The sequence below is a fragment of the Bubalus kerabau genome, chromosome 11, assembly GCF_029407905.1.
Source record: "Bubalus kerabau isolate K-KA32 ecotype Philippines breed swamp buffalo chromosome 11, PCC_UOA_SB_1v2, whole genome shotgun sequence".
In the NCBI taxonomy this organism is placed as follows: domain Eukaryota; kingdom Metazoa; phylum Chordata; class Mammalia; order Artiodactyla; family Bovidae; genus Bubalus; species Bubalus kerabau.
The window spans coordinates 7523839-7548862 of NC_073634.1; the positions used below are offsets into that span (position 1 = coordinate 7523839).

The 25024-nt window shown below is 38.6% G+C and overlaps 1 protein-coding gene across 1 annotated transcript in view; it reads left to right on the plus strand.

Moving 5' to 3' along the window:
* Window positions 1-25024, plus strand: part of EIF5B (eukaryotic translation initiation factor 5B) — a 76123-nt gene that overhangs the window by 33364 nt on the left and 17735 nt on the right. Inside the window, exons 7-12 of the mRNA XM_055539438.1 lie at window positions 6734-6829; window positions 7324-7413; window positions 11304-11378; window positions 14349-14635; window positions 23437-23544; window positions 23732-23842. Of these exons, the coding sequence (XP_055395413.1) occupies window positions 6734-6829; window positions 7324-7413; window positions 11304-11378; window positions 14349-14635; window positions 23437-23544; window positions 23732-23842 (767 nt within the window). The remainder of the gene's footprint in view (window positions 1-6733; window positions 6830-7323; window positions 7414-11303; window positions 11379-14348; window positions 14636-23436; window positions 23545-23731; window positions 23843-25024) is intronic.

The following is a 25024-nucleotide window of genomic DNA, read 5'->3' on the forward strand; positions in this document are numbered from 1 at the left end:
GCTTTCCCCACAACCTCCAAAGCTAACCAGTGAGTTTAATTTTGTTTTCGATGTAGAACACTTCATCTTAATGGAATTTTATATAATTGATATGTTTTCATCTCCTGAAGTTATTTACATTTTGGATATTCTAATTAGATGCTATTTTTGGCTAGGAGGAGGTCAGTCAGGTTGGTCCCTATGACTTTTTCATTTGACTACAGTGTTCTTGGGCCCTTCCTTGCTTTCTGACACCATGAGATAGCTCAGGTTCACCTTGTACATTTTCTTCTCTAGACCTTGAAATCAACCGTTTACCCAAAGAAGTTGGTTCCTTTTAGTTTAGATTCCATAATACGAACATTTCATTAATTGTGTCTTTGACAGGTAAGATGATTTAAAATAGTGTCTTTGCTCCATCGAGAAGAATGTTTTGGGATTTCTCTTTATGTCTTGTCCCTGCATTCCACAGGTTTTATATTATAGTAATTTTGGTACTTATGCTATAATTAAAATAATAGCTACCATTTATTAATGTATTTAGTATATAACTGATGCTATTTTTGACATTATTTCTTCATAAAAGTCTTCATTTCCATCATGTAGATGAAAAAATGGAGACTCAGGAAACTTGAACAGCTTGCCTGAGGTCCTGGAGCTGAGATTTAACTTATCTGTGGGACTTCCTCTATGTTATGTTCAGGTGGAAGCAGTAAATTTAGAGAAACACAGGACTGAGATTTCAGAAAGTTTTATTTTTAACTGGGAATTTAGCTTTTTTAAAAAATGAAACTAAAGAACAGATTCGAGTACAACTAGCAAATCCAAATATTGGATTTAACTGATAGCTGTCTGACAGACTGGAAGCTCTCATGGAGAAGCTGGGATGGGGCCATACAGAGAGTGGCGTGCCAGTGTCAGAAATGCTGTTTTATGAAGTAGTTTGACTTGCGTTTATAAGATGAAAATTAAAATTATGAACTTGGCATCAGTCTTTAGGACAGGCTTGGAAGAGGTGGGATCTCGTGTGGCATCTCTAGCCTCAGTCTCCTTCTTTATTCTTCATAATGTTGCCCAGTGTTTGCCCTCTTATGGGCTCTGTATTGTCTGTTAATAAAAAAAAAATCCAAACTTCTTAGTTGGGCATTAAAGGTCCTCCACAAGTTGTTGAGTCACTTCAAGGAAGAAATGCTGCATGTTATGTCTGACCATATCTTTTGAAGCCACCTTATTGGATAAATATTATTTACTATGTTCATTACCTAGGATTATATATATAACTTATTCATTGAGCTAAAAAATGTGTTCTTAGAGAGTGTATCTGCAGATATTTTCACATAATGACCTTGAATTGTGTAGCAGGTTATCTTTTTGGTCTGTTCATAGCCTTTAGCCTGTAACTACTGAGCATATAGCAAGTACACATTCCTTAAAAGACACAAACTACCAAAACTCAAATACATAACCTGGATAGTCCTGTATCTATTTAAAAATATACTCCTATCTATTTACATTTTAGCTCAGTTAAAAATTTACAATAAAGAAAACTTTATGCCTCTATGATTTCACTTGGGAATTCTAACAGATATTTAGGTAAGAAATATTGCCAGTTATGAACATTGTCTTCCAGAATCACCCAGCTCCTGAGGACAGCATTATCCTTATGTCATAGTGAGACAAAGACATTACAAGAAAGGAAATTGTAGATCAATATCCCTCATGAACAGAGATGCAGATTTCTCAACAGAGTATTAGCAGTGTGATTCCAGCAATGCAGTAGTCCCTTGTGCAATCTAGGAGTCGGGGGCAGCTCTCCATGCAGTCACCAGTTTGTGGACATTCGTAGTTGGCCCTCTGTAGCCACGGTCTATCCACATACTGAACCAGTAGTGGATCTTGTAGTACTCTAGTATTCAGTGAAAAAAGGTGAGTCCAAGTATCCGTGTAGTTCAAACCTGTGTTATTCAAGGGTCAACTATATAAACATACTTATGTGCATATATTTTTGTATATATTTAGGACAGTCTGTCATGACCAAGTGGATTTTACCTTGGTAGTGCAGGGGTGTTCAGTATTTAAAAATCAAGAAATAGTTCTCCATATTAATAGACTAAAGAAAATCTACATGATTGTCTCAATATACAGAAGAATCATTTCAAAAAATTCAGTATTCGTATATAATAAGAATCCACAAACTGGGGATAGAAGAGAACTTCCTTCCCTGATATAAGACATTTACAAAAAATATGCAATTATTACACTTACTTTTAAATGACTGAATACTAATAAACTCTAATATTGCGATTAAGGCAAGGGTATGCAGTTTCGTCACAGTCATTCCACATTGGTCTGGAATGTCATGATTCAGGCAATTAGGCAAAAAATAAGGCCTGCAGATTGGTAAGAAATAGTCTATTCATAGATGCCAGTTGTCTACATAGAAAATTCCATAGAATCTATCCCCCACAAAATCCTATAGCTAGTAAGTGAGGTTAAGAAGATTATAGATAGGCCAGTATGCAAATATCAACTATTTCTATATGCTAGTAATTAACATATAAATACTAACAGTATAAAATTAACAGTACTATTTATAGTAGTACCCCCCCATAAAACAAATTGAAATACTTAGTTAAAATTCTAGTATTTGTGGAATCTATATGCTGAAAACTGTAAAATACTGATGAAAATAATCAAAGGCCTATGTAAATGGAGAGATGTTGCTTTTGCAGAGTCAAATGCAACAAATGCAAGCAGTCAAATCTGCTTTTGCAGATGTTGCTTTTTGCAGTCTGATACTGTTAAGATACCAGTTCTCCCAAACTGATTTGTAGATTCAGTGCAATCTCAGTCAGAATTACAGCAGAATATTCTGTTGATGTCTGTCAGCTGTTTCTAAAATGTATGTGAAAAGATAAAGGAATTAGAACGACCAAAGTATTCTTGAAAGAACCTTGGAAGACTCACAATATCCAATTTCAAGACTGGCTGTAAAAATACAACAATCACAGTGTGATACTGGTTAAATGGTAAACTAATAGGTCAATAGAACAGAACAGAATAGTCTGTCTGGTCAGGTTTTCTTTGTGTCATAAGTTCAGTTCAGTCCAGTCGCTCAGTCATGTCCGACTTTGCGACCCCGTGGAGTACAGCACGCCAGGCCTCCCTGTCCATCACCAACTCCTGGAGTCCACTCAAACTCACATCCTCTGAGTCTGTGATGCCATCCAACCACCTCATCCTTGTCGTCCCCTCTCCCGCCTTCAGTCTTTCCCAGCAGCAGGGTCTTTTCAAATGAGTCAGTTCTTTGCATCAGGTGGCCAAAGTATTGGGAGTTTCAGCCTCAACATCAGTCCTTCCAGTGAATATTCAGGACTGATTTCCTTTAGGATGGACTGATTGAATCTCCTTGCAGTCCAAGGGACTCTCAAGAGTCTTCTCAAGAGTCTTCACCACAGTTCAAAAGCATCAATTCTAAAGTGCTCAAGTTTCTTTATACTCCAACTCTCACATCCATAGATGACTTCTAGAAAAACCATAGCTTTGAGTAGATGGACCTTTGTTGGCAAAGTAATGTCTCTGCTTTTGAATATGCTGTCTAGTTTGGTCATAAATTTTCTTCCAAGGAGCAAGCATCTTTTAACTTCATGGCTGCAGTCACCATCTGCAGTGATTTTGGAGCCCCGGAAAATAAAGTCTCTCACTGTTTCCCCATCTATTTGCCATGAAGTGCCATGATCTTATGCCATGATCTTAAGACCAGATGCCATGATCTTCGTTTTCTGAATGTTGAGCTTTAAGCCAGCTTTTTCACTCTCCTCTTTCACTTTCATCAAGAGAGTCTTTAGTTCTTCTTTGCTTTTAAAAAGGGTGGTGTCATCTGTATATCTGAGGTGATTGATATTTCTCCCGGCAATCTTGATTCCAGCTTGTGCTTCTTCCAGCCCAGCATTTCTCATGATATCCTCTGCATATAAGTTAAATAAGCAGGGTGACAATATACAGCCTTGACGTACTCCTTTTCCTATTTGGAACCAGTCTGTTGTTCATGTCCAGTTCTAACTGTTGCTTCCTGACCTGCATACAGATTTCTCAAGAGACAGGTCAGGTGGTCTGGTATTCCCATCTCTTTCAGAATTTTCCACAGTGTATTGTGATCCACACAGTCAAAGGCTTTGGCATAGTCAATAAAGCAGAAATAGATGTTTTTCTGGAACTCTCTTGCTTTTTCCATGATCCAGCGGATGTTGGCAATTTGATCTCTGGTTCCTCTGCCTTTTCTAAAACCAGCTTGAACATCTGGAAATTCACGGTTCACTTACTGCTGAAGCCTGGCTTGGAGAATTTTGAGCATTACTTTACTAGTGTGTGAGATGAACACAATTGTGCGGTAGTTTGAGCATTCTTTGGCATTGCCTTTCTTTGGGATTGGAATGAAAACTGACCTTTTCCAGTCCTGTGGCCACTGCTAAGTTTCCCAAATTTGCTGGGATATTGAGTGCAGCACTTTCACAGCATCATCTTTCAGGATTTGAAATAGCTCAACTGGAATTCCATCACCTCCACTAGCTTTGCTTGTAGTGATGCTTCCTAAGGCCCACTTGACTTCACATTCCAGGGTGTCTGGCTCTGGTGATCATACCATCATGATTGTCTGGGTTGTGAAGACCTTTTTTGTATTATTGTTCTTCTGTGTATTCTTGCCACCTGTTCTTAATATCTTAATATCTTATGCTTCTGTTAGGTCCATACCATTTCTGTCCTTTATTGTGCCCATCTTTGCATGATTTGTTCTCTTGATATCTAATTTTCTTCAAGAGATCTCTAGTCTTTCCCATTCTATTGTTTTCTTCTATTTCTTTGCACTGATCACTGAGGAAGGCTTTTTTCTCTTTCCTTGCTATTCTTTGCAACTCTTCATTCAAATGGGTATATCTTTCCTTTTCTCCTTTGCTTTTCCCTTCTCTTCGCAGCTATTTGTAATGCCTCCTCAGACAGCCGTTTTGCTTTTTTGCATTTCTTTTTGTCATAGGAAGAGACAATTCAGTAGATAAAATATGGTGTTTGCTACAAGTGATAGTGGGATAATTAGACCATTTATTTGCAAAAAATAAAATGAAAAACCTGGCCCTCAATCCCACTCATTATATAGAATTTAACTTGTAATGGATTGTAGATCTAAATGTGAAGAACTTTCAGAGGAAAACATAGAAACTCTTTATGAGTTTGTGCTAGGCAGGGAGTGCTTAGGTACAACTTCAAAAGCATAATCCATAAAAGGGAAAAAAATGAGAAAATTGAGGAAGTCCAGTTAACAACTTCTGCCACTCAAAAGACACCATTGAGAGAATATCAAAGATAATACCTAAAAATCACACATCTGAAAATTGTGTTTATGTGTATATAAAGATAACTCAGAATTCAACAAGAAAAACAATCCTATTTGGAAAGGGGCAAAAGGTTGAAGAGACCCTTCACTGAGATACTGTAAGCATGTGGAAGGAATGCTCAACACCATGGTGGTGGTTCAGTTGCTCAGTTGTGTCTGACTCTTGAGACCCCATGGGCTGTAGCCTGCCAGGCTTCTCTGTGTATGGAATTCTCCAGGCAAGAGTACTGGGGTCAGTTGCCGTTTCCTTCCATGGGATCTTCCCGACCCAGGAATCAAACCCTGGTCTCCTGCTTTGCAGGCAGATTCTTTCCTGACTGAGCTACAAGGGAAACCATTAGGAAAATTCAAATTAAGACCACTATGAGGTACCACTACACATTTATTAGAATATGTAAATTTAAAAAACCCCAGCATTTGTCTTTACCAAATGCTGGCAAGAGCAGCTGGAACTCTCATGCGCTGCTGGTGGGAATGCAGAATTGCAAAGCCACTACAGTTGGCAGTTTCTCACACATTTAAATACAGTTGACCTCTGAACAACATGGATTTGATTTGTGAGGGTTTTTTTCAATAATAAATGCTACAGTACACGATTTGTTATTGGTTGAATCCAAGAATTTGGAAACCATGCATATAGAGGGCTGACTATAGGTTATATGCAGATTTTCAGCTACATGGAGGGTTGGCAGCCCAGAACTACATGTTTTTCAAGGGTCAGCTGTACGTATTTAATGTCCCATCCACTGCATGATGTGTATCCCAGAGAAATGTTCACACAAAAATCTGCATGCAAATGTTGATAGCAGCTTTATTCATACTGTCAAAAACTAGAAATAACTCAAATGTCCTTTAGCTGCCTATCGAATAAACGGACTGTGGTCCGTCCATACACTGGATTACTGTTTACCATAAGAAACGAAGTATTGATACATATAGTAACGAGGATGATTCGGATCCATTATGATGATAGCCAGACTGTAAAGCTTTATTTCTGTGACTTTCTGGAAAGAGACCATCTTAAGGGATGGAGAACAGATCAGTGGTTGCCAGGGACTTAAGGATGTGAATAGGGTTTAACGTCCCAGAGCAGCCTGGGGTGATGGAACTGTTATGCATCTTCATTATGATGGTAATTGTGTAACTACAAGCATTTGTCAAAAGTCAAAGAGCTAGACACCAAAAAGATGGAATTTTAATGCATGTTTAAAATACCTTATGTTGAAAAGAAGGGTTTCCATGAAAGTTCTTTATATTTTAGGGTATGTATCTCTGAGGTGAATAAAATGTTACCTTCTTAAATAGTGTTTCTTAGGTGTCAAGCAAGTAGTATAAACACTGAAATTTTCCAATTTTATCCCTCAGGTGTTGAAGTGCCATCAAAAGACTCTTTGCCAAAGAAGAGGCCAATTTATGAAGATAAAAAGAAGAAAAAACCACCACAGCAGATGGAAAATAAAGGTTTGCATACAAAACCTGTGATTTAGAAACAGTTTTGCTTGCCTTTTCCCCTATAACCTTAAAAACAGAAATCTTTTAAAAAGAAGTCTAACCAGAATTGCATATTGAAACCAACCAATTGCATATTGAAACCAACTATTAATGATATTAATATCATTCTCCACTGATTCAAATGACAGGTTAAGGGAAAAGTATATCGGTTTGTAAAATCTGAGTCCTATGCTATGAATAACTGTTATTGACTGAAAAAGCATAACTATCATTTCTTTTTTTTGCTGTTTCCTTCTCAACCTTCTGTAATTTTATATTCTAGTCTTGTCGGAAAGAAAAACTAGTTTCCTGTTTGTAAAAAATCATAGCTGGTATTAAATGTTTTGTAAACTTACTAAAGAATTTAGATTGTACTACTGGTGTTTATTCAGTAGTTAACAGAGTATCCTAACAGGAAATGCACTGAAAAGTATTGTTAAGTTGGTTTCTGTTCCTTTTATCAGTTTCTGAACCAGTGGAATTAAGTGCTGCTGCAGAAGTTGTGGAGCAAGGACTACCCGAAAAAGAAGAGACACCGCCTCCTGTTGAACCAGGCCAGTAGTGTTCATGTGTCCTAAGTTGTCTTGGTTGTCACTAGTTTGGAGAAACCAGATGTCTGGCAGAATTGGCCTTCTTACTTTGTAGTTCTTTCTTTAAATCGTTTCATTTTCTCTGGAAAAATTGTAGAGATGAGACTTGAATCACTGTTGTTCTTTACAGTGGTGTTGGAAGTGTTTTATAGAAAGGATTAGAGGTATTTGGATTTTCTCTAATGTTTTTATTTATGGGTCAGGATTCTTAGGTGGTACCAAAAAGACCTAAAGTTCTTTGTTTAAATCCTTTGGAAGCAAATTGGGAGCACTTTTGATTGGAGCTTTTTACTAAGAATCTTAAGAATTGACACTTTAAAATCTTCAGAGGTCAGCTTCTGTTTACTAAATTAGTAAGAGGATTCAGTTTACTCATTCTGTGTGTGTATTTTGGGATTGGAGAACATCTCTGGATTTTTTTTTTTTCTTTAAACATTGTTCTAATTCGTGAAACTAGGTGTTGCTAGGAGAGCCAGAGGCTGGCTACATTGTATGTTGGGTAAAATCAGGAGAATCTCCGGTGTTTACAGATAGGAGTAGGAGTTGCTTTAGAGAATGTTAAGACTGACCCTTACTGAGGAGAGTTTGGGGGAGAATGGATTCATGTATATGTATGGCTGAGTTCTTTTGCTGTCCTCCTGAAACTATCACAACATCATTAATTGGCTGTACCCCAATACAAAACAAAAAGTTTTGTGGTTTTTTTTTTTTTTTTTTTTGAAGATTGACCCACATTTGTGAAAGATACTGGGTTGGCCAATAAATTCATTCAGGGCTTAAGATGTTACAGAAAAACCCAAATGAACCTTTTGTCTAACCCAGTATTCAGATCAGATCAGATCAGTCGCTCAGTCGTGTCCGACTCTTTGCGACCCCATGAATCACAGCACGCCAGGCCTCCCTGTCCATCACCAACTCCCGGAGTTCACTCAGACTCACATCCATCGAGTCAGTGATGCCATCCAGCCATCTCATCCTTTGTTGCCCCTTCTCCTCTTGCCCCTAATCCCTCCCAGCATCAGAGTCTTTTCCAATGAGTCAACTCTTCTCATGAGGCGGCCAGAGTACTGGAGTTTCAGCTTTAGCATCATTCGTTCCAAAGAAATCCCAGGGCTAATCTCCTTCAGAATGGACTGGTTGGATCTCCTGCAGTCCAAGGGACTCTCAAGAGTCTTCTCCAACACCACAGTTCAAAAGCATCAATTCTTTGGCGTTCAGCCTTCTTCACAGTCCAACTCTCACATCCATACATGACCACAGGAAAAACCATAGCCTTGACTAAAGGAACCTTTGTTGGTAAAGTAATGTCGCTGCTTTTGAATATGCTATCTAGGTTGGTCATAACTTTCCTTCCAAGGACTAAGCGTCTTTTAATTTCATGGCTGCAGTCACCATCTGCAGTCATTTTGGAGCCCAGAAAAATAAAGTCTGACACTGTGTCCACTGTTTCTCCATCTATTTCCCATGAAGAGGTGGGACCAGATGCCATGATCTTCGTTTTCTGAATGTTGAGCTTTAAGCCAACTTTTTCACTCTCCACTTTCACCTTCATCAAGAGGCTTTTGAGTTCCTCTTCACTTTCTGCCATAAGGGTGGTGTCATCTGCATATCTGAGGTGATTGATATTTCTCCTGGCAATCTTGATTCCAGCTTGTGTTTCTTCCGGTCCAGCGTTCTCATGATGTACTCTGCATATAAGTTAAATAAGCAGGGTGACAATATACAGCCTTGACGAACTCCTTTTCCTATTTGGAACCAGTCTGTTGTTCCATGTCCAGTTCTAACTGTTGCTTCCTGACCTGCATACAGGTTTCTCAAGAGGCAGGTCAGGTGGTCTGGTATTCCCATCTCTTTCAGAATTTTCCACAGTGTATTGTGATCCACACAGTCAAAGGCTTTGGCATAGTCAATAAAGCAGAAATAGATGTTTTTCTGGAACTCTCCTGCTTTTTCCATGATCCAGCGGATGTTGGCAATTTGATCTCTGGTTCCTCTGCCTTTTCTAAAACCATCTTGAACATCAGGAAGTTCACGGTTCACATATTGCTGAAGCCTGGCTTGGAGAATTTTGAGCATTACTTTACTAGCGTGTGAGATGAGTGCAGCTGTGTGGTAGTTTGAGCATTCTTTGGCATTGCCTTTCTTTGGGATTGGAATGAAAACTGACCTTTTCCAGTCCTGTGGCCACTGCTGAGTTTTCCAAATTTGCTGGCATATTGAGTGCAGCACTTTCACAGCATCATCTTTCAGGATTTGGACTAGCTTAACTGGAAGTCTGTCACCTCCACTAGCTTTGTTCGTAGTGATGCTTTCTAAGGCCCACTTGACTTCACATTCCAGGATGTCTGGCTCTAGGTGAGTGATCACACCATCGTGATTATCTGGGTCGTGAAGATCTTTTTTGTACAGTTCTTCTGTGTATTCTTGCCATCTCTTCTTAATATCTTCTGCTTCTGTTAAGTCCATACCATTTCTGTCCTTTATCAAGCCCATCTTTGCATGAAATGTTCCTTTGGTATCTCTTATTTTCTTTCCCATTCTGTTGTTTTCCTCTATTTCTTTGCATTGATCGCTGAAGAAGGCTTTCTTATCTCCTCTTGCTATTCTTTGGAACTCTGCATTCAGATGTTTATATCTTTCCTTTTCTCCTTTGCTTTTCGCTTCTCTTCTTTTCACAGCTATTTGTAAGGCCTCCCCAGACAGCCATTTTGCTTTTTTGCATTTCTTTTCCATGGGGATGGTCTTGATCCCTGTCTCCTGTATAATGTCACGAACCTCATTCCATAGCTCATCAGGCACTCTTATCTATCAGATCTAGACCCTCAAATCTATTTCTCACTTCCACTGTATAATCATAAGGGATTTGATTTAGGTCATACCTGAATGGTTTAGTGGTTAACCCAGTATTACTGATCCTTTTTTTCTTCCCCTCCTATTCTCAGTGTAAAAAGGATCATTTTCCTCAGCTCGCCTCAGCTTAACCTGTTGAAATCAAAGACATTCATGTTGATAGACTTATGGGAGTTCACTACTTTTGGTGGTAATTTGTAGCAGTAGAAAGAGTTACTAATTTAGAAGGAGTTTAGGGTTCATGTTTCTGACTCATTTCCTCCTCCTCAGGAAAATGTGTCCAGGCTTGTTGGCAAGTAGTAATTATGACAGGGAAGCAAATACCCCGTGTTCCACCCTCATCTTCCTTTCATTTGAGAATAATTTTGCTTGACTAGATTTAAGTAAAAAGAGAGTCATTTTTGTTAATAAGGAGAGTTTATAGTCTTTAAATTCAAAATTATACCTTTCTGGCCGTTTTTGGGTTGTAAACACAACGTGCTGTTCTTTCAGCTGGAAGGGAAGTGCAGATTTGTACCTCCAACCATGTAATTGAAGTAGTATTTGTATGTATTTGAAGAGGTTAAAGCTAAATAAACAATACATTCTTATGTATATAGTTTGAAGATCAAAAAGAAGAGATATGTGAAATTCCATTTGTCCTCAAGAACTGAATGCCATCATGTACCCTTTTCAAGATCTAAAGGAGTATTTCAATGAGTTGCTAATATTTTGGACATGACTTAGCGACTGAACAGCAATATTTTACCTCGGATATGAAATCTGGGTTAAGTTTAATATATTGTATTCAAAACATGAGGAAATTGTGAAGCATTTAGTGACAGTAAAGGATTTAATCTGCTAGGTATGTTGAAAAATAGTTGCAAAGAATGAAATTATATACATACTTCTTTTTATAACTAAAGCGTTTTTTAAATGTCAGTATAGTTTTCTACATTTTTTTTTCTAAAAGCAATCTTAGTTCTGATAATTTTTATGTCCTTAATGAAAACTTTCATCCACAGAAGAGGAAGAAGAAACAGAGGATGCTGGGTTGGATGACTGGGAAGCTATGGCTAGCGATGAGGAGAGAGAGACAGGTGAGTAGCTTGGAAGCCTGCACTGATACCTCCATTGGCTATTGGTGATGTGTCTCTGTTTAAAGGAGTAGTCTCTTGATTGTGAAAGCTGCACGAGCATTCCTGGAGATAGAGGACAGTCTGGCTCTTTCCATTGCCATGATCCCTAAATCCTCCTGTGGATCCTGATTTCATTAATAAATGGTTTTTCAGAAAGTGATTTGTAAGATAGTTGCCTAGTATTTAGAATGCATTTTTTCCCAGAATGGTGATTTTTACAAATGAAAATAGATTATTAAAGCTCTTTAACTTAGAATAAATACAAAGATATACAAACAAGATAATAGAGTTCCTCCTAATCATTGTGAATAAAAAATGGTTTTCCTGGTCATTTCTTCCTGGCTTCTTTTTTAGGGTTTTATTTGCTGGCTTTCTCCTAACTTTTTGAAGTGAATATTTGGCTGTTTGTTTTTTCAGTCTTTTTTAAAATGATGTATTTTTCTCTAAGCCTGGCTTTAGCCAAATTCTCTAAGTTCTGATATATTGATATTTTTAAATTTCTATTTTGATATTTTAGCCTGTAATTTATTTAGAAGTTTATTTCTTATTTTATGAAAATGAGGACTTTACATATCTTTGTTATTTCATTGTGATCAGAAAAACACGTGTTTCTGTCCTTTGAACTGTGTTGACTTAATTTACAACCCAACAAATGGTTGGTTATTTTACATGTTTCATGTGACTGGAAAGAGTTTATATTCTGCATTAGTTGAGTGCTTTGCTATCTGTATTTAGGTTGCTGATTATTTTATTCAGCTTCCGAGTTTTTTTTTTCTGGTGTACTTTTCTCTCTTTTGCTGAGAGTGGTATACTTAAATCTCCCATTGTGCTTATAGATTGTCTTTTTCTCTGAGAGTTATCTTAATTTTTGCTCTATGTATTTTTGTGCTGTATTATTAAATGAATGTAATCTTACATCTTTCTGATGAATTGACTGTTTTATATCTTATTTCTAGTAATGTCTTTTTCCTTAAAGTCTGCCTTATCTGATGTTAATATAGGTATACCAGCTTTAATTTACTTGATTTTTCTGTCTGTATTACACTTTCTATATCCTTACACAGCATATAGTTGAGGTTTTTAAATCTATTTTGTTACTTTTTATTTTACCTGGAGTACTTAGCCCATTACATCTAGAATGTAATACAGTTAATGAAGTTTAGTGATCTTCTGTTTATCATCTTACTCTTATTTGTTCTATTCCTTTTTCTCTCCTTTCTAACTATCTTTTAGATTATTTGATTTTTTTTTTTAATTCCTTTTTTTGCCCTTTCATGAGCTTGGACGTTTTGTACTTTTCTTCTGACTTTTGGTGGTTACTCTAGATAGTTTTAACGTGGACTTCTGAACTATCAATGTCTGTTACCTTCTTTCCAAGCAAGATAAAGACCATAGAATACATAAATTACATTTGAACAGTTCTCAGTTTATATATACCATTGTTCTCATTTACTTTAATTCTCTGTTTTAAACCCCAAAAGCTTTAAAACACACACACACAACAATGGGTATACATTGAAGTTTATTCACATTCTGAGCTTTTGTGGTGCTTCTTTCCTTCCTCAATCTCTTACCTTCTATTGGGGTCATTTCTTCCAACCTGAAGCGTATCTTTTAGAATTCCCTTCAGTATGAATCTGCTACAGAGACTGTCCATATTTGCTTTTCTGAAAAATCTTTATCTCATCTTCATTCTTTTTTTAAAAAAATTTATTTATTTTTGGCTGTGCTGGGTTTTCATTGATACGTGGGCTTTTCTCTAGTTGCGGTAAGTAGGGGCTAACTCTCTAGTTGGTGGTACACAGGCTTTTCATTGCGGTGCCTTCTGTTGCGGAACATGGGCTCCAGGGCATGGGGGCTTCAGTACTTGGGGCTTCTGGTCTTTAGAGCACAGGCTTGATGGTTGTAGCACACAGGCTTGGTTGCTGCAGCATGTGGGTCTTCCTCGACCAGGGATCCAACCCATGTCTCCTGCTTTGGCAGGCGGATTCTTCACCATTGAGCCACCAGGGAATCCCTCATCTTCATTCTTGAAGGTGACATACTAAATGAGAAATTCTTTGTTATAATTTGATTAATGCTTTGATGATTCTAATCCCCTGTCTTGGCTTTTATTGTTTCTGTTTAAAAGTCAGGTATCACTCTAAAGTTTCCATGTGTCTTTGTTTTCATCAGTTTTATTATGATTCAACCCAGTTTGTTTTTATTTTCTCCTGAGTTGTTTGAAACTGTAGAAATAATTTGATGGCAAAGTTGGTGTTTTCTTACTGTAGAGAGAATTTATATGTACATCTACCAGGAGTCTGAGTGAACTAGCAATACAGAATCATCTTACACCCCGTTTGGAATTTAGAGAACCTGGAGGTGATCTGCCAGTAATGGGGAGATCCTGTTTACTTCCTGTTTATCCTGTTATTTCCCCAGAGTTTTTCAGGATTTCACCCCACAGTAAGGGCACTACCCAGTGTCCGTCTACCTTGCCCCCCTGAAATCCTTGGTAGGCCTGAACTCCCAGTGCCTGGACCCTTGAGCACTGAGGGGCCTTTAAGAGCGCTGCATAGCCTTTCAGCTGCCTCCTCCAGGGTCCGCAGATGACCCCGGGGGGAGGAGGTACTAAGCATTGTGCTCTCCACCCTGGGTTTCTGTCCTCTCAGGGACAGTGTATCCTGGCCAGTGATGCTTTCCTTTTTTTATTAGCTACTTAAGCTAATAAATGGTTAATGCATTAAGTTTTTACTGTAAAAGGCAGTCTTTACTGTAGTATGTAGACAAAACTTTGCATTTATGATGTATGAAAATATTAATTTTGAATTATATAGTAAAACTGCCTTATTTAGTACCCTTTCGGTATTATTTTGCCTTTAAGGTCTCTATCTTGATAGAAATCTCATTTTTAACTTTGGTTTATTTCAAAATGTCTTTTCCTGAAAGAGGAAAACACGGTGCATATAGAAGTAAAAGAAAACCCTGAAGAGGAGGAGGAGGAGGAAGAGGAGGAGGAGGAGGAAGAAGAGAGTGAAGACGAAGAGGAGGAAGAAGGAGACAGTGAAGGCAGTGAAGGTGAAGATGATGATGAAAAGGTGTCAGATGAGAAGGACGCTGGGAAAACATTGGATAAAAAGCCAAGCAAAGACGTGAGCTCAGAATCTGAGGATGACTCTGATGACGATCGAACTAAAGAAGAACGGGCTTATGACAAAGCAAAACGGAGGATTGAGGTACTCATTTTTCCTCTTCTCTACTCCTTTCCTTCCCCTTCCTCTGTGATTGTTAGAACTTTACAATTAAGGCTTCTATTGAGGAGCAATTTAAAAAACAGTCTCGGATTGGTATCTGTTCACTTTTTGTGATGCTGAGACATAATAGGTCCTTGACACTGGTCTAACCCAAGGACCTCACTGTTTGCTAAGATGGAATGCTGACTGCTTTATCAGTTTTTTCTTTTTTTAATCCAAATTTTAGTGTGCTCTTTGAGAGATTTTTTTATAGGTTTATAGAGATATTCTGAGCTTATGCGCTCTAATTGAGTGTTTGCCTTGTGTGTTTAGTCATTCTGACACATGTGGTCCCTTTAGTTCTTTAGATCAGTTGTGTTAATGAGGCTTCCGTTTAGTCAAGTTCACATACCCTGCCACTTAACTGTTTTCCCTTCTTAATGCAGTAGACTTCTACTACTATTTCTACTAGACTTCAGGAGGAAGTTTTCTCTAGTTATGTCAGCTTAGCATAAATAATACACTAAAAACTAATTTTCTTTGAAGAGGCTAAACTGTTTTAAAACTAAAAATTGTTTTTAGCTTTCCTTAATTTTTTCATGTGCAATTCTAGCTTTCAGTTAGTTTGTGAATACCTCTGTGTCAATATTTGCCTTTTCCTTCTGTAAAGTTTAGTTAGGAATACATTTTCCAAATTTCTAAAGGACTAACAAAGTCTGTTACTGTAAATTGGGGTTTCTCAGCCTCAGCACTATTGACATTTTGGGGCCTAAGAATTCTCTGCTGTGGGGGACTGTCCTCTTCATTTTAGGATGTTGAGCAGTATCTCTGATCACCCTCTAAATCCCCTCCGTTCTCCTGCTCGTGTCTCTGCTTCTTCCCACAGCACCTGCTTCAGCCAGACATTGTATACTGTGCTTGGTGATTTACGAACAGAATGGATATAATCAGAAAGTAACAGTTCCCTATTATCTCACTCCCTAGTGAGATAGAAGAACTGCCTTTGGCAATGAATCTGGTTATGAACCCCATGATTTAAAAAAAAAATAATTAAAAATTAAGTAATAAATTTAGTGTTTGCATCCCCCCACCCCCGGCCCCTCCTTTTAACAATATGCAGTAGTCCTCTTTAGCTCAACAATTTAAAAAAATTTTTTTGGCTGCACTGGGTCTTCGTTGCTGTGCTCAGGCTAGTTCTGTGCTGTGCTGTGCTTCGTTGCAGTTCATGGGCTCATCAGTTGCAGCTCGTGGGCTTAGTTGCTTTGTGCCATGTGGGATCTTCCCAGACCCAGGATCGAACCTGTGTCTCCTGCACTGTGTGGCAGATTCTTAACCACTAGACCACCAGGGAAGTCCTAGGTCAGCAATTTTTAAACGGCTTGGTTGAGATGTGATTTCATACTGTAAAATTGACCCATTTTAAGTTTACAATTCAGTGACGTTTTGTAAATTTAGAGTTGTGCAGCCATTCCCACAGCTCAACTTTTGGAATATGTTCATCACCCCAGAAATATCCTTGTGCCAATCTGCAGTCATTACCCATTCCTGCCCTCAAGCAGCTGCTCATCTGTTTCCTGCCTCAGGACAGCATCTTCTCCAGAAACTTCATCATAAATGCAACTTTATATTACATGGTCTTGTGTGTCTGGCTTCTGTCACTTCAGCCTATTCATCTGTGTTGCTGCTCTGTCAGTACTGTGTTCCTTTTAACTGACAGCAGTGTCCCTTACATATAGATACCACATTTTATTTGTGTCCATTCACCAGTTAAAGAACATTTGAATTGTTTCCACTTTTTGTAATTTGTACTTCTGTTACAAAACAGTCTCATATGAGTCTGTGCATGGAGATATATTTTTGTTACTTTTGAATAAAAACAATTTTTAGCAGTGAATTTTTTTTAATCCTAGAAATTTGGCAATGTCTAAGAGTGAGATACGAATACCCAGTTGTGGATGTGACTGATGATAGAAGCAAGGTCCGATGCTGTAAAGAGGAATATTGCATAGGAACCTGGAATATCAGGTCCACGAATCAAGGCAAATTGGAAGTGGTCAAACAGGAGATGCCAAGAGTGAACATCAATATTCTAGGCATCAGAGAACTAAAATGGACTGGAATGGGTGAATTTAACTCAGATGACCATTATATCTACTACTGTGGGTGGGAATCCCTTAGAAGAAATGGAGTAGCCATCACGGTCAACAAAAGAGTCCGAAATGCAGTACTTGGATGCAATCTCAAAAACGACAGAATGATCTCTGTTCGTTTCCAAGGCAGACCATTCATTATCACAGTAATCGAGATCTATGCCCCAACCAGTAACGCTGAAGAAGCTGAACTTGAACGGTTCTATGAAGACCTACAAGACCTTTTAGAACTAACACCCAGAAAAGGTGTCCTTTTCATTATACAGGACTGGAATACGAAAGTAGGAAGTCAAGAAACACCTGGAGTAACAGGCAAATTTGGCCTTGGAATACGGAATGAAGCAGGGCAAAGGCTAAGAGTTTTGCCAAGAAAATGCACTCGTCATAATAAACACCGTCTTCCAACAACACAAGAGAAGACTCTATACATGGACATCACCAGATGGTCAACACCGAAATCAGATTGATTATATTCTTTGCAGCCAAAGATGGAGAAGCTCTATACAGTCAGCAAAAACAAGACCAGGAGCTGACTATGGCTCAGATCATGAACTCCTTATTGCCAAATTCAGACTTAAATTGGTGAAAGTGGGAAAACCACTAGACGATTCAGTTCAGTTCAGTCGCTCAGTTGTGTCCGACTCTCTGCGACCCCATGAATTGCAGCAGGCCAGGCCTCCCTGTCCATCACCAACTCCCGGAGTTCACTCAGACTCAAGTCCATCGAGTCAGTGATGCCATCCAGCCATCTCATCCTCTGTCGTCCCCTTCTCCTCCTGCCCCCAATCCCTCCCAGCATCAGAGTCTTTTCCAATGAGTCAACTCTTTGCATGAGGTGGCCAGAGTACTGGAGTTTCAGCTTTAGCATCATTCCTTCAAAGAAATCCCAGGGCTGATCTCCTTCAGAATGGACTGGTTGGCTCTCCTTCAGGTATGACCTAAATAAAATCCCTTATGATTATACAGTGGAAGTGAGAAATAGATTTGAGGGCCTAGATCTGATAGATAGAGTGCCTGATGAGCTATGGAATGAGGTTCGTGACATTGTACAGGAGACAGGGATCAAGACCATCCCCATGGAAAAGAAATGCAAAAAAGCAAAATGGCTTTCTGGGGAGGCCTTACAAATAGCTGTGAAAAGAAGAGAAGCGAAAAGCAAAGGAGAAAAGGAAAGATATAAGCATCTGAATGCAGAGTTCCAAAGAATAGCAAGGAGAGGTAAGAAAGCCTTCCTCAGCGATCAATGCAAAGAAATAGAGGAAAACAACAGAAGGGGAAAGACTAGAGATCTCTTCAAGAAAATTAGATATCAAGGGAACAAATCATACAAAGATGGGCACAATAAAGGACAGAAATGGTATGGACCTAACAGAAGATATTAAAAAGAGATGGCAAGAATACACAGAAGAACTGTACAAAAAAGAGCTTCATGACCCAGATAATCACGATGGTGTGTTCACTCACCTAGAGCCAGACATCCTGGAATGTGAAGTCAAGTGGGCCGTAGGAAGCATCATTACAAACAAAGCTAGTGGAGGTGATGGAATTCCAGTTGAGCTATTTCAAATCCTGAAAGATGATGCTGTGAAAGTGCTGCACTCAATATGCCAGCACATTTGGAAAACTCAGCAGTGGCCACAGGACTGGAAAAGGTCAGTTTTCATTCCAATCCCAAAGAAAGGCAATGCCAAAGAATGCTCAAACTACTGCACAATTGCACTCATCTCACACACTAGTAAAGTAATGCTCAAAATTCTCCAAGCCAGGCTTCAGCAGTAAGTGAACCGTGAACTTCCTGATGTTAAAGCTGGTTTTAGAAAAGGCAGAGGAACCAGAGATCAAATTGCCAACATCCGCTGGATCATGGAAAAAGCAGGAGAGTTCCAGAAAAACATCTATTTCTGCTTTATTGACTATGCCAAAGCCTTTGACTGTGTGGATCACAATACACTGTGGAAAATTCTGAAAGAGATGGGAATACCAGACCACCTGACCTGCCTCTTGAGAAACCTGTATGCAGGTCAGGAAGCAACAGTTAGAACTGGACATGGAACAACAGACTGGTTCCAAATAGGAAAAGGAGTTCGTCAAGGCTGTATATTACCACCCTGCTTATTGAACTTACATGCAGAGTAGATCATGAGAAATGCTGGGCTGGAGGAAGCACAAGCTGGAATCAAGATTGCCGGGAGAAATATCAATCACCTCAGATATGCAGATGACACCACCCTTATGGCAGAAAGTGAAGAGGAACTAAAGAGCCTCTTGATGAAAGTGAAAGAGGAGAGTGAAAAAGTTGACTTAAAGCTCAGCATTCAGAAAACGAAGATCATGGCATCTGGTCCCATCACTTCAGGGGAAAATAGATGGGGAAACAGTGTCAGACTTAATTTTTTTGAGCTCCAAAATCAGTGCAGATGGTGATTGCAGCCATGAAATTAAAAGACGCTTACTCCTTGGAAGCAAAGTTATGACCAACCTAGATAGCATATTAAAAAGCAAAGATACTTGTAGACTTTTGGATCGCAGCCATTCTGACTGGTGTGAAATGGTACCTCATAGTGGTTTTGATTAGCATTTCTCTGATAATGAGTGATGTTGAGCATCTTTTCATGTGTTTGTTAGCTATCTGTATGTCTTCTTTGGAGAAATGCTACAAGCAATAAATGCTGGAGAGGGTGTGGAGAAAAGGGAACCCTCTTACACTATTGGTGGGAATGCAAACTAGTACAGCCACTATGGAGAACAGTGGAGATTCCTTAAAAAACTGGAAATAGAACTGCCTTATGATCCAGCAATCCCACTGGGCATACACACTGAGGAAACCAGAATTGAAAGAGACATGTGTACCCCAGTGTTCAACGCAGCACTGTTTATAATAGCCAGGACATGGAAGCAACCTAGATGTCCACCAGCAGACAAATGGATAAGAAAGCTGTGGTACATATACACAATGGAATATTACTCAGCCATTAAAAAGAATACATTTGAATCAGTTCTAATGAGGTGGATGAAACTGGAACCTATTATACAGGGTGAAGTAAGCCAGAAAGAAAAACACCAATACAGTATACTAACGCATATATATGGAATTTAGAAAGATGGTAACAATAACCCTGTATATGAGACAGCAAAAGAGACACTGTTGTATAGAACAGTCTTTTGGACTCTGTGGGAGAGGGAGAGAGTGGGATGATTTGGGAGAATGGCATTGAAACATGTATAATATCATGTATGAAACAAGTCACCAGTCCAGGTTCAATGCACGATACTGGATGCTTGGGGCTGGTGCACTGGGATGACCCAGAGGGATGGTACGGGGAGGGAGGAGGGGGGAGGGTTCAGGATGGGGAACACTTGTATACCTGTGGTGGATTCATTTTGATATATGGCAAAACGAATACAATATTGTAAAGTTAAAAAATAAAATAATTTTAAAAAAAAAAGAAAGGGAAAAAAAAAGCAGAGATACTACTTTGCCAGCAAAGGTCTGTCTAGTCAAGGCTATGGTGTTTCCAGTGGTCACGTATGGATGTGAGAGTTGGACTGTGAAGAAAGTTGAGCGCCGAAGAATTGATGCTTTTCAACTGTGGTGTTGGAGAAGACTCTTGAGAGTCCCTTGGACTGCAAGGAGATCCAACCAGTCCATCCTAAAGGAGATCAGTCCTGGGTGTTCATTGGAAGGACTGATGCTGAAGCTGAAACTCCAATACCTTGGCCACCTCATGCGAAGAGTTGACCATTGGAAAAGACCTGATGGTGAGAGGAATTGGTGGCAGGAGGAGAAGGGGACGACAGAGGATGAGATGGCTGGATGGCGTCACCGACTTGATGGACATGAGTTTGAGTGGACTCCAGGAGTTAGTGATGGACAGGGAGGCCTGGCGTACTGCAATTTATGGGGTCGCAAAGAGTCAGACACAGCTGAGCAGCTGAACTGAACTGAAGAATGAAATTGCTAACTCACGTAGTAAATTCGTGTTTAGCTTTTTCAGAAACTGCATTTTCAAAGTGGCTCTACAATTAAAGATTTTAATCACTTGAGGGTTCTAGTTTCTCTATATCCAAATACTTGTTATTGTCTGCTTTCCCATTATAACCATTCTAGAGGGATGTGAAGCAATGTGTCTAACTATGGTTTTAATTTGCATTTCCACGATGTTTATCATTTCTTTGTATGCTTTTTGGCCATTCCTATAGTCTTAATTGTTGAAGTATCTATTCAAACTTTTGTTCATTTTTAAATTTTGGAATTTGTCTTTTTTTATTGTGTTGTAAGAGTAGTTCTTTTCATTTTTAGCAGTATATTTTTGACATGCATACATCTTAAGTTTGGTAACATCTAATTTATTAAGTTTTTCTTTTACTAGAGCATAAATTATTCTTCTGGTGTTGTATTGAAGAAATCTTTGTTGAAACCACGATCATGAATAGTTTGTCCTGTGATTTTCTTCTTACAGATTTATACTTTTTGTTCCTTGTATCTATTTTAAGATAATTTTTATGTAGGGTGTAAGGATTTAGGTTATTTTTTTAATGATAACCAGCACCGTTGGTTTAAAAGACGACCCTTCCCCTCTTTGTGTTGCCTTCTCATCTTTGACAAATCAAGTGGCAGAAGTGTGAGGGTTTGCTTTTGGACTTTCAGTTCTGTTTCATTCATCTGTGCGTCTTTTCTTATGTCAGTACCACACTTTCTTGATTACTATAGTTTTTATGATAAGTTTTGAAGTTGGGTAATGTAAGTCTTCCAACATTGTTCCTCCTTTTTTAGATTGTTTCAACTTCCTAGGTCACTTGCTTTTCCATACAGATTTTAGAATCAGCTTATCAGTTTTTGCCAAAGTCTTCTCACACTTTTGATAGGGACTGCATTGAATCTGTAGATCAATTTTAGGGAGAATTACCATCTTATTAATACTGAATTTGCCAATCCGTGGAAATAGCTATCTCTCCATTTATTTAGATCCTTTGAAAGTTCATCCAGCAATGTTTTGTAGTTTCCAGAGTATAGGATTTATTTTTCTTTTGTTAAATTTATTGTCACATATATTGTTTTTTTGATGCTCTTGTGAGTGGAGTCACTATTTAATCTTCCATTGTTAGTACAAAGAAATGCAGTTGATTTTTATAGATTGATCTTATGTGCTGCACTACATTGAAATTTTTTTACTCCAGTAATTCTTCATAGATTGTAACTAAGCTCATGATGTTTGCTTTTGAGTCATACTTTTGTTTTTAAGATTTTATTTATTAGTTTTGGCTGTGCTGGGTCTTCTTGCTGCACACGAAGTTTCTCTAGTTGTAGCAAGCAGGGGCTGCTCTCTGGCTGCAGTGCACAGGCTTCTCCTTGCAGTGGCTTCTCTTGCTGTGGAGCAGGGGCTCTGGGTACATGGGCTCAGTAGTTGTGGCATGTGGGCTCTAGAGCACCAGCTCAGTAGTTGTGGGGCATGGTCTTAGTTGCTCTACAACACATGGAATCTTCTGGACCAGGGATCGAACCCTTGTCCCCTGCATTGACTGGTGGATTCTTAATCACTAGACCACCAGGGAAAGTGTGAGTCATAAATACTATGAAGCTGTTGTGTACTGCTCTTTGCTAGTAAAATTGCATCTCTCTTTTGGCATTCCAAAATATTTTTTCATTACAGTTTCTATAGAAGGATTCAGTGTCTGAGGCTAGAAATGAGAGTGTTCTTACAAAAATGGTTTTTAGATGGAAAATAGTTTTGTAAATGGCATTACTTCAGCCTTTTGTGGAAGCCCTCCTTCATTCGCACGCCAGCTTCACCTGAAAGGCTGGCGTTTTGAAGAGGAACTGCCGCCTGGTGTTTTTGTTTGGTTCTCAGAAACTGAAGTGTTTAGAAGTAGACGCTTGAGTAAACACATTGTGGGTCAGAAGGCTTCTCATGCTTAGATTCACCTTGGGAAGGTGGGAGTGCCATCTGGGTGTCTTAGGCTGGAGCTTGCAGTAGCCATGTACATGTGTACACTGGATGCAGTTTTGAAATATATTGCTTTAAGATTTTTAACAATTTGAAGTGAAATTTTTTTGAATGCTGGAGTATACTTCTTTTTATATAAACTTCCCCCCACAGGGCTTCCGTGGTGGGTCAGCAGTAAAGAATCCACTTGCACCGCAGGAGATATAGATTTGATCTCTGGTTTGGGAAGATCCCCTGGAGAAGGAAATGGCTATCCACTCCAGTATTCTTGCCTGGAAAATCCCATGGACAGAGGAGCCTGGTGGGCTACAGTCCACGGAGTCATAAAGAGTTGGACATGATTTAGCAACTAGACAACAGAAAAACAACAACATAAGTTAGAGGTTTTACTATATAGTAAGTGTGAACAAAATATTCATTATATTCCATTAAATTAACCACGTACAAAAGTGTTCAGAAAGTTTGAGCAAATATTTTACATCATTCTAATCCATAATTAGCAGTGCTGCTCTGAAATCTAAACAGGCGTCTCCTTGCTCAAAGGTGGTAAAGTTCACATTGTAAAATGCAATTACACGTAGTTAAATCAGCAAACAACTTGTATGCAGGTTGTGGCATTCTCTTGCGAAGGCAAACTAATTTAAAGGAAAATGGTAGTGAAAGTCTGAAATATTTAGTTTTGTGTGTGTGTTTTTGTTGTTGTTCCCAGAAACGGCGACTTGAACACAGTAAAAATGTAAATACAGAGAAGCTAAGAGCTCCTGTTATTTGTGTACTTGGACATGTGGATACAGGGAAGACAAAAATTCTAGATAAGGTAAGAAAATGTTGTGTGCATTGATATATAACTCTTTGAATAAGTGAATGATACCCTATGAAAAGCTAATAGAAACTATAGCACACATGGGCAGTTCTGTTTACAATAAGTAAGCTGTTGTTTTATTAATGCTTTTGCTTCTTTATGCATTTTGAAATTTGACTTGAAATCTACTCTCTCATCCCAGCTGCGTCACACACATGTACAAGATGGTGAAGCAGGTGGTATCACACAGCAAATTGGTGCCACCAATGTCCCTCTTGAAGCTATTAATGAACAAACTAAGATGATTAAAAATGTAAGTGCACTGTATTTCGTGTGTCTTAATCTCTGACAAAAATTGTTATAAATTATTTTACATACAGAAGAAAAGAACAGTATAGTATCACAGATCCACACGCTCACCATTCATAAGTAACAAACGCCACGTTGCCCTTCAGATCTCTTTTTTAAAGACACAAAGCATTAAATATGGTAGGAGTCCTCCTTTCTTCTTGCTCCAAGAGGCAGTCGCTTTTCTGTGTTAAAAGTATGCCATTTCCTTGTTTTAATACTTTTATCATGGATCCCCATGTTTAAACATTCTGTTTCCTCCCCAGCTCTTTTGATTTTATCTCCTTTTTCTCACTTTAGAAATACTCAGTTTTTATTTTTGTTAAATATAACAGGAGAGAAAATCACATATGATTAATGTAAAGCTTAGTGAATCAAACACCGTTTGTGTTACTCAGCTTCTGGGTAGAACCTTGCCAGTTTCTTTAGAAGCCTTGTGTCCCTTTTCAGTCCGAGTCCTCCTCTTCCACCCAGGATTAGCTTTTAAAGTCATCTCTAAATGTTGATATTCCGGTCCCGTTATCCGATTACTTCTGCAGAGTCCTCATCTACTGTTTGGTCTCAGAGTGATGGAATGCGGGAGAAAGGTCTGATCCTTCGCCTTTATGTACCAGCTTTTCAAACAAAGAGTGGTTTGGTTTTGTATTATTATAAACTCATGGATTTCAACCTGTTTATACTGTGTTTTAATCCATTTCAATTTTTACTATGCCAAGATAGTTCCATCTTTCTAGGAGTGATTGGCTTCTGAGTGTTTTTGATACTGTTCAAGTAGTCTTGTTTGTCTTGTGACATCCATGTGCTCTGATGTAACACACAGCATATTGTCACATGCTGGTGTCTCTCTTCAGTCTCAGTTCTGTGTTTAGAAAGGCTCTGTGAGTGTGTCACTCCAGCTTTTGTTTTGTTTGTTGGAAGTTGTTTTTTGAAGCTTGTTTTCTCGTAGATTCCTAAAGGAGTAATGGAAGTAATATTCCTTGAGTTCTTTGAATATTGAAGCGTTACTTTTTGACTTTCATCCTGGAAAATCAGTTGGCTGCATGTAAATCCTTGGTTCACCTTTTCTCTCCTAAAGTGTATTGACTGTTGTTGGAGTTTCTTCTCACATAAAGCTTCACCTTTCAAGTTTTAATACAAGCTGGCTTTC